General features: G+C 33.2%; 1 protein-coding gene across 1 annotated transcript in view; it reads left to right on the top strand.

Annotated features, from left to right (window-relative positions):
- The window catches only part of LOC118181320 (alpha-1-macroglobulin-like), a 78,892-nt gene extending 63,139 nt beyond the window's left edge, over window positions 1-15,753 (top strand). Inside the window, exons 21-24 of the mRNA XM_085825575.1 lie at window positions 1,344-1,471; window positions 4,335-4,536; window positions 11,045-11,295; window positions 15,380-15,753. Of these exons, the coding sequence (XP_085681701.1) occupies window positions 1,344-1,471; window positions 4,335-4,536; window positions 11,045-11,295; window positions 15,380-15,490 (692 nt within the window). The 3' untranslated portion in view covers window positions 15,491-15,753. The remainder of the gene's footprint in view (window positions 1-1,343; window positions 1,472-4,334; window positions 4,537-11,044; window positions 11,296-15,379) is intronic.
- Window positions 15,754-17,564: the final 1,811 nt, after the last annotated feature.

Here is a 17,564-nt window from a genome sequence, read left to right as displayed (position 1 = left end):
GGCCTGTGAAGAGCTGGAAACTGGAACGGTGGAGCCACGAGTCTCGATTTAACATTCAGAACAATTCCCGAAGGGTAATGATGTAGCAAGAGCCTGACCACGAGTCACACGCTGTCGGGCGCCACACATCGTCGAAAGAGACCAATTAAAGAGGAAGAGGAATACTTGTATGAACTAGGATAGCAATTAAAGGCCGCACCGACATCTGGGATTTCTGATTGTCCCATAACTGCCGTCCGATATCGTGACGAAATTCTCCAACCTCTTGCGCGTCCTTTTATTGCTGAATTATCTGGAGAGTGAAACCATTCCACATCTGCCGTGGCTTGCTATATCACCGAAGCTGAACTCCATACAGAATATGTGGGACAGATTGAGACGACAAACAGGTCACAGTGTGCCGCCGGGCACCCTTTATGAGCTCCAACATACATTACTATGGCAATAGGCGCTAATGCCACAGCAAGTGATCAATGGCAGTATTGCAAGCTTACGTCGCCAATCACAGAATCACAGACATGCATTTCAGCTAGACGGTATCATATACGGAATTAGCGAAATGTTTCCATTTCATATCGATCCATTTGATCTTTCGTAATGCGATGGTCTTAGTACATGCGTTTTTGTACATCTTTGCTTTATTGCTTGCTACGTGTCCTCATAATGCCACACCAGCCTCCTGGATTAGTTTAATGCATAGCCATTAAGTAGTTTTCTTTCATTATTTTTTTGCCTTGCCTATTTTTTGAGGAGTATACTTGCTAGTTTCAAAAGTGGTCTTGTCAACGAAGCGCTGGTCATGAAATTGTTTACTGTTTTTCATTTAAACCATTACCTGACGAGCCTTGAAGCTATACATTGATATATTTCGGGAAGTTTGTCTTCAGCGAATGCAGTTTAGAATGCATCAAGTGAAAACTGAAATTCAAAAATAGAATTGCATACTTTGGCAGAAAATGAAGTTTTGCCAGAAAAACTTATGACTTAACTAGCCACAAGAAAGGTAATGTTTTGAGAAATTAGGGGAAGTGTAATAATTATAAATTTTAATGTTTTTCATTCCGAGTTTTCTGTATACGATACTAGTTTTTTCTAGAAATATTCAGCACATTACGTCGGAAAAGCCTATTAGTATTATTATACAATTTATATTATGTAGTAGTTTCTCATAATGAAACCGTAATTCCTCCAGCTCAAAGCAGGGACTATATCAGCCTTAAAAATTCCAGGATACCTTTATTCTTTATTCTAGGCGAACTAAATAGCGATTTAACAGCTACAGTGCTCATAATAATTTAGAAGGAGAGTTCATAGACTATATTCTAATATCTTTTTTCTTGCAGAAACTTGTGTGCATCATATGACGTCCACTGAGGGAGTTGTATCAAGTCCGAATTACATAAACTATTATCCGAGGAGGACGGCATGTGCTTGGAAGTTTGAAACTGCTCCAGGACACAGAATTAAGCTGGTAGATGACATTTTTAGTTTAAGGAAAATAATATATTTAATATTTAAAGAAACTAATACGTACCATTGCATGTAGAAATACATGCTGCTAACTAGATAGTGAAAATTAGTTAAGAAGGTTTTTTAATGTTTAAAAAACAAGACAAAACTAGTAAATTATAAAGCTGACTCTAAAACTTTATTTCTAAATTTTGACAACTTTCTAGTTCGATGGGACGAATTTTAAAAGTAATTTGGATCTTCCATTAAAATAAATTTTACCTTTAAACGAAAGAGTACATAATTACATTTATATATTTGTAAAATGAATCCTCGATTAAGTGGTCTTTATGGAATCAGATGCATATAATTTACTGGTTAATCCAGAAAAGCTAAAAAAATATTGACAATATGAATATACACATAAAATAATGGAAAATGTTATGAATATTTACTAGCACGAAATATTGCGGCGCGTAGCATTCACATTAACAAATCACTAAGTCTCATTTTTACTTCCTTGTACGAAATAAATATAAAGTATTGTAATCGCGAAAAATTTCGGATGTCTTATTTCAACGAAAATATGCATTTTGACCGCTATCAAATGCAATTTATCGATGTTTTTGCGTGACAGCTGTACGTAAGGACAGACTAAAGGACACTTTTCCCCCCAAAAATTATAAACCTAATTTAAAATGACTTCTGAAGAGATTTTTTTCGTAGCGTCTGTACATATGTACGTACTTATCTCCCATAACTCGAAAACGAGTAGCCTCAGAACGTCGCAATTTTGTATATACGACTGCTATTACATGTAGATGTGCATCTCCTATTTTGGTTGCAATCGGCCGCAGCAAAACTATATATATATATCGACTCTGTTACTCGGCTCAGTGAGCTCTCTGAGTTCACTCTGAGTTATAAAAAGAAGGAGATGTAATGCTGTTAAGTGAACCTAGCATGGAAGTGTCGCTATGGTAAATAAATATAGTGAACTTTAAAGAGTGCATTAATTCTATTGTGGTTTATGCGCTATGCGAAGTAGATTGAATTCAAAATTCGTTAACTGTTAATTCAATAAGTTTAAATGAAATCCATGAAAAATGCATATAATTTAATATTCCGTGCAAGGAAGTCATGTGATGCACACATCAGATTTTTTTATTTAAGTTTTTGATTTGAAGGAACCTCGAGCTAGTTCTTTATCAATGGTAGTACCAATCACAGATGAATTGTTCTGCATTCATAGTAATTTTCACGTTCAAATAAAATCAAAGGAACATTACATATATATATTCATAAATGTAGTATCATTAACTTCATTTCTTTGTTTCTTTGTAATGCATCTTCATAACAACAGTTTTATTCTACCAGTTATATTTGGAATTATTTCACTCAATTCTTATTGGAATTTCGCTCATCAGTGGGCGGATGGTCAAGGTCTCTGAGCAATGGTAGTTCAGCCCGCCTTCATATTGCAACGATGGGGTGGTTGAGAAGCTTTGTATATAGGTTTTCTCATATAAAATATAAATATGAGCTAATTTATCTCAAAACATCCTTAACTAAAATCTTCTATTACAGATAATTTGAATGTTCTTTGATATATTTAAGTAACCTAGCATAATCTACCTTTAATGAAATTTTCATCTTCTCCGCCAATCATTACCAGTTTCATCAATTTCATAAATTCAGCGTAACATTTTAAGAATTTCGGTGAATTATATTATAAATGTTTTATTTCACAAAATTTTCCGTATCCGGTTCCAGTGCTTTTAGCTGTATTTCTATAGTTTTAAAATATTGTATGATTTTGTTCATTCAAATAAACGTATTTTTAATTATAAACCTATTCTGAAGTAAATAAAACGTAAATTTTAAAAAGTTGCATGTGCACTATCTAGCAAGCACACATACGACAATGACTAACTGAAGCATAAGCTTGTGAAATTTCAAAACTGTGATCATAGGTACTCATTTAAATTTGGTTTACTTTTTTTAAAAAAATGCATTATGCTTTCCTAGTAAGCTGTATATAATTACAGCCTAATTACTTTCTCCTAATCTTCCTACACTAATAGGCAACTTCTTGTCCAATCTTAAATTCAGAAAATAATAACGTAATGTAATTATAGCAAGCGTTTAAATTATTGCAATATTTATTCACATTCTGGCTTGAAATTACATAAATTTAAACGTTACATAATAAAAAATTGACATCCGACTCTTGCGACTTTAGAATGCAATATAGTTCGTACAACTATTAAAGACTTACAAAATATTGAAGACTAAAACTGGCTTCTATATTATTAAGACGTTTTCTGTGCAATTATAGCATTTGAATTGTAGAATAAAAGTTGCAGCGATTTGGGTAATTTTTTAATGCTTTCTTGTGGACGAAAAGTGCAGGAAAGATTTAAGAAATGTAATATTTCAACTAAAATATACATTATAACTACCTTGCGTATTATGTTGAAATTGAAAATAGAGATTTGATTCCCCGAATGAAAACGAACGAATTTTAGCGAAGAAGTGAAAAAGAAATCTATTATATATTGAAAAAGAACTTTTATTTTATTTCTTTATTAGTTTACCTTAGATTTCGTATTAAGAGTTTTTTACTTTTACCTTCAATTCAGCGTAACATCTCCTTCGATGTAAAACTAAAATTAAAGGTTTATAGTAATGTTATTCGATAGGCAGATACTAAATCATAACGATCTTTAAAGGCACTTGAACTTCTTAAAATATTACGACTATGTTTAACAAATACCTTTAAGCTCAAAACTTAATGCCTTACGAATTTATATAGTAAAAATGACATGAGTTTATATAGTAAAACAATAAACTTATATAGTAAAAATGAATTCAATTTTTTGTAGGTTTTTGAAATTTTTGAAGTAGAAGCAGATGAAGATTGCGTGATGCTTTACATTGGAAATTCCTCAAATTCACCACTGATGGACAGGTTCTGTGGAAACAGCGAACCTTATGAATTCATATCGCCTTCCCATACACTGTTCATGTCATTCCAGTCGCCTGCAGCTACATGGAAGACTCGTTTCCAGGCCACATACTCGTCTGGTATCTCGACTGAATGTATTCTTATTAATAAGGAATAATAAATGCTTTTTATTTATTATTCCTTGTAAAATAAGGAACAATAATTTTTTTCAGTTATTATACAAATTCTGAAAATTTATTTTACATAAAAATTTCAGTAGCAACGCAATCTTTAATTGTAAAATAATTCGTTCATGGAATTTATTAGGATAATACCCTGTAGTCCATTGTTATTATTTTTCATTAACCAGTTATTTTATATTTTGGGTCTTTAAAGCGAACTTCTCGTTTCCGTTTCCTTACCAGAATTTAAGTAAGGGATAAACAGTTAAAATTTTAACTCTTTTACGACCAATCCGCCCCATACGGCCCTACATTGAGACAACCAGAACCGCCCGAAAACGGCCGAGATTGCAACAATCCTCTTAAGTTATGCAGTATCAGGTGCAGTCTCCCCAAATGCAATGTATCAGTTTACTGTATACCGCTCGTCCTAAGAAATTTCTTATCTTCTGGTTGCTCGTGACATTTCGTTGTTGATTCGTTTTTGGTACAGCGTGCTTTTAAGCTTTAAACAACAATAAAAGTGCAGTTTAGAAATTTAAAGATTATATTTATTTTTAATCAATTTATTCCTTCATATAAAAATAGTAGAAGTAAACAAAATCTCAGTCTTGATCATAACAAAGCCGGAAAGGCTTTTTGGTCTGACCTTCAGAATAGGTTTATAAAGGACGGGGTGAAAGGCTAATGGAATCTTTTTTAGAAAGTACAAAGGATGTCATTTGAAATCTTCACACCTATTTTCTGAGTTAATGGACGGGGAAGGGAGGAAATTTCTGTGAAGTTCGGTTTGGTAGTTTGAGGATACAGATTAGTGAAGGGTCTGGATTTCAAAGAGTTAAGAAGGATTTGGGGAGTTTAATTTAGGTAAACCGTGCAAATAATGTAAGCTATCTAGGGGTTATCATTAACTGTAGGCTCACATGATTTGCCACATTAAGCATCTCATAAGAAAGACCTGTGATATCTCTAAATCAATTTTCTTTACTCTTCGGAAACTACTCTGGACTGTTTCAACAAAAACAGAAGGATATATCTACGTATTATAAAGGGAATTCTATGTTATGCATTTGCAGCCTGGGCGATAGCCTCAAAGGCAGACTTCCACATATAAGGTATTTCTCCCGCCTTCTTGGTATGCCTTCGTGTTGTGGTGGTCTGCATGCTGGGCGCGTATTCCAGAGGTCCACGGTTCGATTCCCGGAGAAGGCGTTTGCTAATTTTTCATCTTGCCTGCTTCCAAAAAGATACCTAATGTTCTACACACTAACTTCAAGGTGGCACATAATAAGATACTGGGAAAATTTGTAAATGCACATTACCCGATCAGAAACAGACTGACCAACGACGATTTGAAAGTCAACTTTATAGTAGCCCAGATTACTAAACGTAATAAGCATTTCTTAAAAACTGGACTTAGCTGGGATGCTGGAAATGTTTCAGAAGTTCTTAGTTACCAAAACTCTCCAGAAGATAATTTGATCAGACCATTTGCTACTTTTGGCTGCCTACGTTTACTTGTTTTCTAGCGCGGTGGGACATTATCTCTCGTCGCTTTCCATTAGATTGGCACACATGCAGTAAAGGAGACAATGGTCTCTTCACGTTGTACCGTTTCTGAAGTTACATCTGCTGCTCGTTAAATTTATATGACCTCAGTGACTTAACTCTCTTATATAGCTTATTAAGGATCCTTCTGAGATCACATAAGCAACTCCATAATCAATATCAGTTTAATTCAGAGCGTATTCTGCCTCTAGAGTCCACGTTACTAGGTTCCTACTAGCTCAAATAAAATTTGCTGTGTTCGGCCCTGCATTGTAGTTGCCGATATTTAATCTATTCCGGTTAGGTTTGTGAGCCAACTTCACGTTAAACTGAATTATTATTAAGACACATTATCTTTGACTGTCTTTGGAGTATTATCTTTGAATTTGAATTATTATTATCTTTGACTATCAGCTTATTTTAAACTTGAACTTAATGTTATTTAAGTTTCATCATCACAAGTGATTGGCGGAATTGTAATAAAAATGGTTACCTAAACCTTCTTTACACTCTGTCGTTAACGTTCAGACTATCATTCTGTCTAAAGTTTAGTTACAATTTATGGTGTAAACTTCTGAAGTATAATAACGTTATTAAGAAATGATTGTCGTTTACTGTCATTGACAACATAGTAGTTACGTACAAAAAATGTAAGTAAACATAACATAAGCTATGTCTGATCCTTTCGCATATTAACAGTCTAGGCCAGGGTCGGCAAACTCATTAGTCAATAGAGACAATTATCAACAGTTCAACTATTGAAATCTCTCTTTTTTTTTCAATGGCGGGCCTATAATGGCATTGACCACTACTAAGGACAGAAGTGGCGACCATTTTAATGTGGAGGCACCTAATAAGCGGCCACCGGTACCTCCTATGAAGGAACAGAAAATAGTACATCCATGCCTTCTCCGGGATTCGGTTCTCAACAGTACAACTTTTTTCACTCCACAACACTCACTAAAATTAACTTCATATTTCAATTTTTTAGTTAATCTATACAGATATGTAGAATAAAACGTGGTATTACACTAAAGAACGGTGCTACTTATTGATAAAAATTTGTAAGTTGTCCCAAAACGTAAATCATGATAATGATGAACAAACAGTAATACGAAAAATGGCCTTGCATCTCCTTGCAAAGGTACAGTAAATCAGGTTTGTATGTTGTTGTTTTTAATTTTAAGCATGATTTAAGTTAATAAGTTAGAAGTCAATAAGACGACTTCTCAATTTAGTCTTGATAAGGTTTATGCTTGAAAGTGAGTATTCGCATGAATATGAAGACCCTGATAAGGAAAGAAAGCAAACGCTAGTTTTTTTCAGCTGGTTATATGAGTCAGGACATTCTATGTGTTCAAATCAACATATCTTTCTTCTCCACGTCTTTCAAAACAGACCACTTGTGCTGTGAAAAACCACGCTTACATTTTATTCCCTCCAATGTTTCTGTATCAGAGCTAAGACTTCAAATTCCGAGTTCCATAATTCTTTGATTTTTAAATCCAGCAACTGGATTTCAGAGTTGCCAAAGCTGGATTCAAAGCTGGATTTCAAAGGGAATAAATATTAAATTAATAAGTCAATATTAAAGGGAGTAAAATTTAATTCTCCTACAGTCCTTTTAAGAGGATTTTTAACAAAAGCTGACTTTTGAATTCCTGAAACCTGTTAGGAAAAACTCCTCCCATATTTAAAACTGTTGTTTTGAAATAGTGAATGTCAGTATCATTAGAATGTCAGTATCATATCAATGTCAGAATTATTTTCTTGGCGATGTTTCAACAGGCTTGGAAAGTGTATAAAAGTTTCTCTTTCGAAATATTGAAAAAAAAAAAAAAACATAATTTGTTTTCAAATTAAATAACTTCTTCTAGGAGCGAAAAAATTGTGTTTCCTCTCCCTGTAGTTTTTGATTAAACTGATTTAGATGAAAAGTAACGTCTGCTATGAAATAAAATTTTTGGATTAACTGATGGTTCGTTAGTTCTGGATAATAAACTCCCTTTCCAAGGAGAAATGCTTTAATTTCTGTTAATGAGGACGTGAAATGTTTCTAAACATTTCTTCTTGATACCCAACATACTTTGTTATGCGGCAGAAATTGTGCTGTTGCAGTAATTGTCATACGTCAAATTTTAACGCACTCTCCATTTGTTTGTATACGCACTCTCCATTTGTTTGTATACGCACTCTCCATTTGAACTAAAATTCTTTAAACGGCGATGATTAAGGGCTTTAGCTATAATGAAGTTGATAAACCTCGTCACTAATTCTATAACTTTGCACATTTCACCTGAAAATCCTGGAAATTCTGAAAAATTTCCTCTGCTCTTTGATGAATGATACACTGGTAAGTAAATATCTCGTGATTCAGTGCAATGACCCATTTATCAATACATCAACAAAAATCTTATTACAATCTGTACAATAGCAATTTTAACTTGATATACCAAGTAATGCAAAATTAAACTTTCATGTCAAAATATCTGGGCTTTTAGTGTTTAAAAATTTACAGTTTGAAGTGTTTTCATATTTTATGCAGCCCAAATATAGTCTATGTATTTTATCTTACCTAAATTCAGTTGCTAGGAAAAGTTTTGTTTCACAAACTGGAAAAACTTCAAATTGTAAAGGTCTAAGAAGATAAAATCCTGATATTTTGAAACTAAACTTCATTTTTACGTTATCATTGAAGTTAAAATTGCCATTGAATGGTATATTAATTCAAAGCATTTCATTAGTTAAAATTTCACGTATGACAATTACTGCAACAGCATAATTTGATACATAATCAGTACAATCAAAACACCGAAATCGGTATAAAATAATTCCTAAGAATAACATTGTCGGATATGTTTTCAGTTGTTTTCATGCTTCTATAAAATTTGACGGCCTCTGTGCTGTATTTTCAAGAATTTCTTGCTTTTCCATGCGCGCGGTCGCATATGCTATTTTGTGTAAGAGCCAAAGAGCCACATTTGGATCGCGAGCCACGTTTTCCCGACCACTGGTCTAGGGTATGGTTAATAGGTAAATTTAAACAATTCAGCTTTATTCTTTTCCTACTTTTTCTAAAGTATCTTTTCATCAGTCTATATCGGAAGTCCTTCAATTAACACAATTAATTCAATTAACACACATGGGGAATAAAACTCCAGCGTAATATTACAGCTCTGTAAGAATATTCTTTGTATGCGCTAATTTAAGTATAAGTGTTCATTTTCTAGCATTTTTCTGAATTGTAACTAGAAACTGTTTTCCTGTATGCTGTAATCTTTTTATTTCCAATGGCGGGCTCTAGCCATTTAAAGGCGTTGGCCACTGCTAAAGACGGAAGGTGTAGTGTATCTTTGTTATGAAGGCACCTAATAGCGGGGATTGTTTTTTTTTGTTCCCCCCCCCCTACAAATCGCGGACACTTGCCTATAACGGCGTTGGCCACTCCTAAGGCCAGAAACGGTGACTATTTTATTATGGATGCACCTAATAGGCGGCCACCGTTACCTCCTATGAAGGGACAGACAGTTTTACACCCATACCTTCTCCGAGATTCGAACCCGGGTCCTTTGGTATCGCAGTCAGGCTCCCCTAATTACATTACCGTCTGGGCGGCGGGGGGCATTGTAGCCTCCTATGAAGGGGCGATGTTTCGTTTTGGTTTGGTTTATGTGATTACGACAAAGCCTCAAGGGATATCTGCCTAAAGGAAGGAAGGTCTTCGTTGAGGACTTTCTAAAGGCCACTTACACATGGGGAAAAACACGAAAACGCCCATGCAGCCAGCCCATTTACGGGATTGAACCTTGGACTGAATTAACTGTTTTCAGCGACTTTACCGTTCAGTCACTTGTAGACGCACTGTGAAGGAAGGAACAAATCATATTCATACCAGTCACAGTCACTAACCACTTTCCCGTCTGGAAGTCTTCATCCGCTGTAATGCAAAAGTATTTATTCAAGTAGAGTTCCTTTTCCTATGCAAACAAAGCATTTTTTTTTTTTTTTTTTTTAATATCCTCTCCAAATTGTATGGCCAGACAGAAAGGTACATTATTATAGATACGAAAAAATATTTATATTATACTTTCTGCAAATATTCATATTGTAGTTATTTTTATGACGATGAATGAAAAACACGGTCACTTTTCTTACATTGGAATTGAATTTCGATTAATAAATGAATCATTGAGAAATGCATTCTAAACAGTAAAATATGCTGTATTACAAAAGTTTTGCGTTTAGATTTTGCGATAATTTGACTTTTCATAAGGACTGTAATGCATTATTGCAATAGGCATTCTGTAGTGGTGTATGTGGTTAGCACATAACCTAGCAAACAAAATATTCCATGAATATGAGGAAGACGTAATAGATTTTTAATTTTCCTATTCCAAAACATTTAGTACTCTTAACAAAATTATTCGCCACTGCAAAATGCGATACAGCTTTATTTATTAAAAAGGCAGAATTTAGATAACTTCGAGATTAAAAAAAAAACATGAACCACTTCAAATTTGAATACACTAACTGTGATTATTGCTTATAATGAATTATTGTAAGTAAAAATCACAGTTAGTTAACTTAAAAGTTTGAAAGATGTAATAAATAATCCATAAAAATTTAACAATTGACATTTCATTAACTAAGGCAAAATAACTTGGATTTGAGTAAATGGGGATTTGTACTTAATCAGAAGAAAAACTGAAAAGCTTTTAAACTTGTGCAAATTTTAGGTGGAAAATGACAAGACATGACAATATGTGTAATCATTAAAATGCAAATATATCCAATTTTCATTTGACATCTAGTTTTTATAATAACCTGGGTCCCAAGGGGAAAGATATCGAAATAGTTTCTTTTAAAATTAAAAAAAAAAATTCTTAATGGGACTTTATTTTTTTTTTTTTTCTTTTAGTGTGCGGAGGGCATCTGGCTGCTGGGGAAGATCCATCATTTCTTTATTCCCATGTTAAATACGGAGAGCAAAATTACGGCAACCATGTAGTCTGCAACTGGCTTATTACATCATCTAAAATCAGAAGGGTCTGGATTACATTTAAGACCTTCGATTTGGAGCAAGATGGGGACTGCGAAAAAGACTACATTGATATATTCGATGGATTCACTGAAACCAGTTCGAAACTTGCGACGTTCTGCGGCTCTGAGGTAAAGTTGGTTCTGTGGTAGTTTAATATTGTTCCGTAACAGCTGATGTACAATAGTCGTAACAGTTGATGTAAAAAAGTCGTAAAAATTGATGTACACTGCGCAGGAAAAAAAAAATGGAGCAATTTTATATCTCCCATTCTACTGGGCCGATTGACGAAATTCAATTTGCATTTTTTATGTCTCGAAATCGCGATTTAGGATATGTATTAGATTTATATATAGCACTGTTCTAATATAGGTATTCTGACATAAACTCGGATTTTTTCCGAAATAACATACCAAGTTTTTTTTCCATATTTCGATTCTACGACTCAAATTACGACAAACTACCAAGTTTTGTAAAAATCGTACGAATAGGTTTAAAAAATTTAGCTCTCAAAATTTTAGCTCCTCAATATTAATTGAGTTTGGTATATATTTATTATCTCTCTTTTTTTATTAAACTTATTTGATTCTTCCTTTCACATTTCGAAATTCATGTTCAGTCCAAATAAAATTCACCCATTTTTTTATGATTTATTTTTAAAGTTTGTATTTTTAAATAATTTTTATAAATTTTTCAAGAAAATGTTTGGATTAAAATCTATAAAATTTTTACCGTCATCTTGAAGTACGCCTACTTTTAAGCGTACCTGCAAAGAATTACAGGTTTTTATTCAAAGTTTCCGAAGATATACGTGAATTTATATATTGGCGCGTTTTGAAATTTGGCATATTTGTTGAAAGCGATAAAACATCAAATGTGAATTACACTTTGCTAAAATTATTGGAAGTAGAAAACGATGTAACTTTTTTACCGCTCATGCAACAACGTAAAACGTTAGGAACGAGGTGCCTTTTTTCCCGCTCCAGCAATGGAAGGGAAAGGAAAACTGATTACCACATATTAAGAGGTTCGCCAAGTAAATTATTCTTGCCGCTAACTGAAAAAACTTGTGTCAAGATAAATGTTTGAATTTCTTCGTAAATTTCGCACCAAATTTTACAAAATTTAAGATCTAGGCATAATTTGAGTCGTAGAATCGAAATATGGAAAACAATTGGTATGTTATTTCAGAAAAAGTCCGATTTTGTGTCAAAATATCTATGTTAGAACAATGCTATACATAAATCTAATGTATATCATAAGTCTTTTTAGACATGAAAAACGCAATTTGAATTTTATCAATCGGCCCAATAGAACAGGATATATAACTATAACGGGAAATATAGAAATAGCCTTTTTTTTTCGCAGTGTACATCAACACTGTCTTGATCAATAACGGAAAAGTGTCCTTTTGGTATAAGCGGTGAGGTTATCACCTTCAACCAAAGCTATACGTAATTTATCTCTGTAGAAAGCATTGATAAGCCTATTTTTGTACGAAATTTAAATTAACAATCATACGCTCATCTAGAATCTTAATTGTTTAACAATGAACAAGTTGCGCAATCCCTACATAATACATCGCAAAATAATTAAATTTTGCCTTCATTCAGAAACATACTGTTAAGCGGTCGCTGTAAGATAGGAAGTCGTTTATCACATATATGTTTGTATCAGAACTATTTGTCACTCCAGTTATTGTACATTAGGTAGAAAATATAGCGGTTAAATATTATATAGCGGGTAAATATTATATAGCGGTTAAATAATGCACAGGGGATATGTATCAGACCTGGACATAGGTATTGTCAGCGAAAGCGAAATGGGAGTTAAACTTTTATAGTATAGCTTGGTTTAAAAAAACGCTATGAAGCGATTGTGAAGACCTGTAAATACTTGTATTCTGAGTGATTAATTCCGCCAACATATTGATGTGCAGTGGCGATGTCAGAATTGTGTGTAGAAATTATTTTGAGCTCTTCGTAAAATCGCTGTCATCAGTCTAAGATACTGTTTTGAAATGTGTCGAATTTCGTATAGAGGACGTTTAAATTGTAGCTTAGGTTGGAATTCGGTACATCAAGACTCTCCTGATGAATAATCGAGAAATTGTTCTTTTGATATAAAGGATGATGTTCGAGCGTCATCCAGCAAGTCCGTAAACGGACATAAAAGTTGTGCTTGGCTTTTTCAAAACACGTTTCGTGACTATAAGTTCTTAATCAATGTTGGCACCTAAATATTTTGTAGTGAGTACTGCTGGGAACACTGCTTTTATATAACACAAGTATTTGTTTTTCATTTTCCTATGCTAACTGAATATAAGAATATGCCTTTTTTACCGGTTTAATTTTCAACTCTGAAGTTTTAATCAGCGGAGGTATTGTTAACCACAAAATGCACTGTTTTCTGTGGCACATTAGATATTACATATCCATGAAAGAACTGCCGTGTCTTGGATATATTTAGTAACTTTAAAGCCTAGTAGCTCTAGTATGTTGCTGAAGAAAAAATTCAATATCACTGGACCAAAACAGATCCCTGGGGATTCCTGCTTTGAATCGTTTCTTGGCTAATAAGATGGCATCAATTCTGACTTGAACATTTTTATCTTTTAAATATAAATTTAGAATTATAATGAAGTTGATGAGAAGCTGGAATTCATTCATTTTAACTATAAAGCCTTGATTTCAAACGGGGTCAAATGCTTGCTTGAATCCAAGAAAACATGCGACGAGTGAAATTTTTGAAAAAGGTTTCTGCAACTGTTTCGAAATTCAAGATTTTGATAAGCAATATTGTGACTTTTTCGAAGTGTTAAGCTAATTATGTTACTATTCTCGAGATATTTAACTAGTAAAGATTGTAAATAGCGTTCGAAGTGCTCGTCTAGACACTCAGAAGACTGATTAATCAATGTATTTTTATCGACCTAGGAGTTTTCCCCCTAACTTTAAGAACGTTATGATAATTGCGTATATCCACTACTGTAGAAAATACTGAAGCATTAAACGCGCGCTCATTATATTCGCATAAAGATGATATATTTGCGTAAATATGCTTTGAAGAATCCTTCTGCTTTAAATTTGATCTAAGTTTATTAATAATCAGTTTTTTAATTCATTTTCTTAGTTACCATGGAATGGTAATGGTAAGGCTGGGGAGGCGTAAGGGCTGACTAAGATGATAAATGCATATAAGGAAGCATTAAAAATAAAAAATAGAACTTTTTGCATTAAATATATGTAAATGGCATCGATTACAGATATGGAGTAGAAAGAGCAGCAGTAAAAGAATTTTGGTTAGTAAGATGTGCTGTTAGATACTTCGAATATATGAATGAAAGAAATTGTAGAAGTATTTAATTTTTTAATAGAGGACTTACTATGTTATAAAACGTTTGCTAGTTAAAAAATTGAGCATTTTTTAGTCATGACAAATAATTAAAATTTTAAACATATAAATTATAACGAACGCTTAATTCCTAGCATACTTCAAATTCTAAAAAGATATGCATATTCCTTAACAATGAAATTAAAATTTCAAAACAGGAAGGTCATAGATATTTGAAGTTTACGGGATCGCTACTCATGCTCGTGAAAATCGTTACCAGGCTAATCACATGCAAATAGTCACACATTAGGGAAAAAATATTCGTATAACAAATTAAAAATGTTAATTTATTCTATATGGAATATAACTGCCGTGAGCAGAAATGCATGCATTCCTACGTTTTAGTACGCTATTAAAGATTGTTTTGCTTTGTAAGGTTTGTGGGCTCGAAGTATCTGGGCCGGTAAACCATAGTGACTGTCAGCTGGCTCATACGCTTGCAATAACCAACCAATAATGTCCCAGATAGAAGACAAGATCAGTCATGCAGTAAGCCAAGATTGTAAAAGCAACATGCAACTTTGCTTTTTCGTGTCGAATCACACCTCCTGGTTCAAACTGTGAGAGTTGCCAAAGTAACAATCAGCTATTAATATACTAGGAGCGCTATTAATAGACTGTACCTTATGACAGAGCACATTAATATTTGTAATTGATAAGACTTCTACTTTTTTCAGTGTGAGAATAAATAATAAGTGAGAATATCGTATTTATAAATATTAAATTAATTAATTTTCATAAAATGTGTATACGCTGCTATAAATTTCAGCTTTTACAGCTTCCGAAGAAGCTAGATTCAATAAAACTAAATTTTCCTTTCAGATTCCCCCGGATATACATTCCACTGGAGATGGTATCTTAATCCGTTTCCACTCTAACTATGCTATTACTGGACGAGGATTTGCTTTGACTTACGAAGAGATCTTTGACTGATTACCTTCAATGAAAATTTCTTCTGGAAAAACATGCATATAAATGTCCCATACTCTGCCATATATTCGGAACTACAGGGATGCAGAATTACCAAATTTACCGAATTCTCTGCCTATAAGTCTATAATATCGAAATAAAATTTTTTACCGTTATAAACCGTGCTAACGAATGAAACCAGATGTATATTATAATAGTGCAAATATATTTATTGAATGGATATTTATCAAAAAATAAATTTATTTCTAACTTAATTAAATTTTTTAAAGTTTTTGTTTCAAAATCATCCTTGTTACTCTTTTCAAAATTCGAATAAGATCGAACAGGTATAGCTCCCAAACACTAACCGACTACATCAAATTATAAAAAGCTATTAACAATTAAATGGAAATGCATAAGTTATTATTAAGAGAGATGTATTGATTCAGAACAGAACAAAAAGGGAGAATATTCGATACCAAGCGCAGCGGATGGACATCCACAATACATACATCCCCAATCCCCAGGACTGCTGCCTCTTCTAGTGAAGACCAGGCTTCTCATTCATATCACAAGCATTTATCAAGTCTGTAGATAAAAATACATAATTATATAAATGCAACATACGTAAATAAAAATAAACATGAAATACATAAGTACATAAGATGTACTTATGTATTTGTACATATGATGCATAAGTACGTAAGATGTACTTATGTATTTCATGTTTATTCTTATTTGCGTATGTTGCATTTATATAATTTGACAATATCTAACAACAACTTTAGCTCAAACACTGCTCATGATTGTTCCTGTCAGTATATCTTAAAGTATCTTACCATATTAGAACGAGAAATTTGCGGCCTTCATTCAGTACAAACTGGGACTAAATTCGTCGAGCTTTACCATGGAATGGTAATAGTAAGACTGGGGAAAGATAAGGGCTTCCAGCCTTACCATTGCCATTCTTCTAGCCTTACCTTCCATAGCCAGGCTGAGAAAAGGTAAGGGCTATATTAAGATGATATATGGTGATATATGATAGCACCAAGGTTAGCTTTCATTCCGCTAGGCGTGAACTACTTAACATATCTAGTTTAGAAACTGGCTTTCGAGTGATCTTAATTTGCATAACTATTTGGTCTGAGGGAATATACATAACGCGAGCTAAAACGAAGACCGAACGGTGATTAAACTAAACTAAAATATTAGTAAAACTTAATCTTGTCAAAAGGTTCTCTAATATGAGAATAAAATCTCGTAAACGGAACACAGATACAGGTGCGCTGTTTGTAATGATTAATTTTTTATTTTAATAAAAGCTCTTCATATTTATTTAATAAACCCCGGTGCACATCTGAAATAATTAAAAAGTTTAAAAGAAATTATTGCTGATTCAATGCATTAAAATTTGAAATAATTATTTTCTGTTTTCTTAATTTACAACTCGGTAACCAACTAGTGGTAGTCAAAAGTAAAATTGATAAAAATGAAAATAAATCAGGCATAAATTTACGACTAAATGTTTAGACATCAAGTTTAAAATTATTCGGTTTCAACCAATACTTATCACACCGTCAAAACTCAGATAAAATCTCGATTCTCATAAAAAGAATCAAACGATATATCTTGAGTACTGACTTTGCGCTTGTTTATCTGAACTCTGACCAGTATCGATGGGCTTAAGATAGCGTTTGTTTTATAAGCCACCCTTTTATCTCCTTATCAAGACGTCATTACGTCATCAGATGAAACAATGAATTGAATCCTACGATGATTCTCGCAAAACTCCGATTGCAGATGAATTGCTCACGTTATCCAAAGAGTTTATATGATGATACATTTAATTTTTCTATTAAGTGATTGCTAAAAATAATTCTGGGAAACTTCATTGTCCAAAATATTTGTAGACTAAACTAACCTTACTTCTCCATTGACAGCACGTCAATGAGGTGGTTTATATTATGAATTTATTATTTCATTATTTATTTTTACAAACACTAATTCTTCTAATTTTCATTCGTGCATTTAATAAATTTACCTTTGTACTGATATCGCATTACTTTCATGCCTCCTGCACGTAAGCCGAAATTAAATA

Source organism: Stegodyphus dumicola, chromosome 10 (genome assembly GCF_044657685.1).
Source record: "Stegodyphus dumicola isolate Sdum_Otavi_A_Nest chromosome 10, ASM4465768v1".
NCBI classification, from domain to species: Eukaryota; Metazoa; Arthropoda; class Arachnida; order Araneae; family Eresidae; genus Stegodyphus; species Stegodyphus dumicola.
Note: the sequence above shows the minus strand (reverse complement) of the source record. Positions and strands in the feature narration are given on the sequence as shown.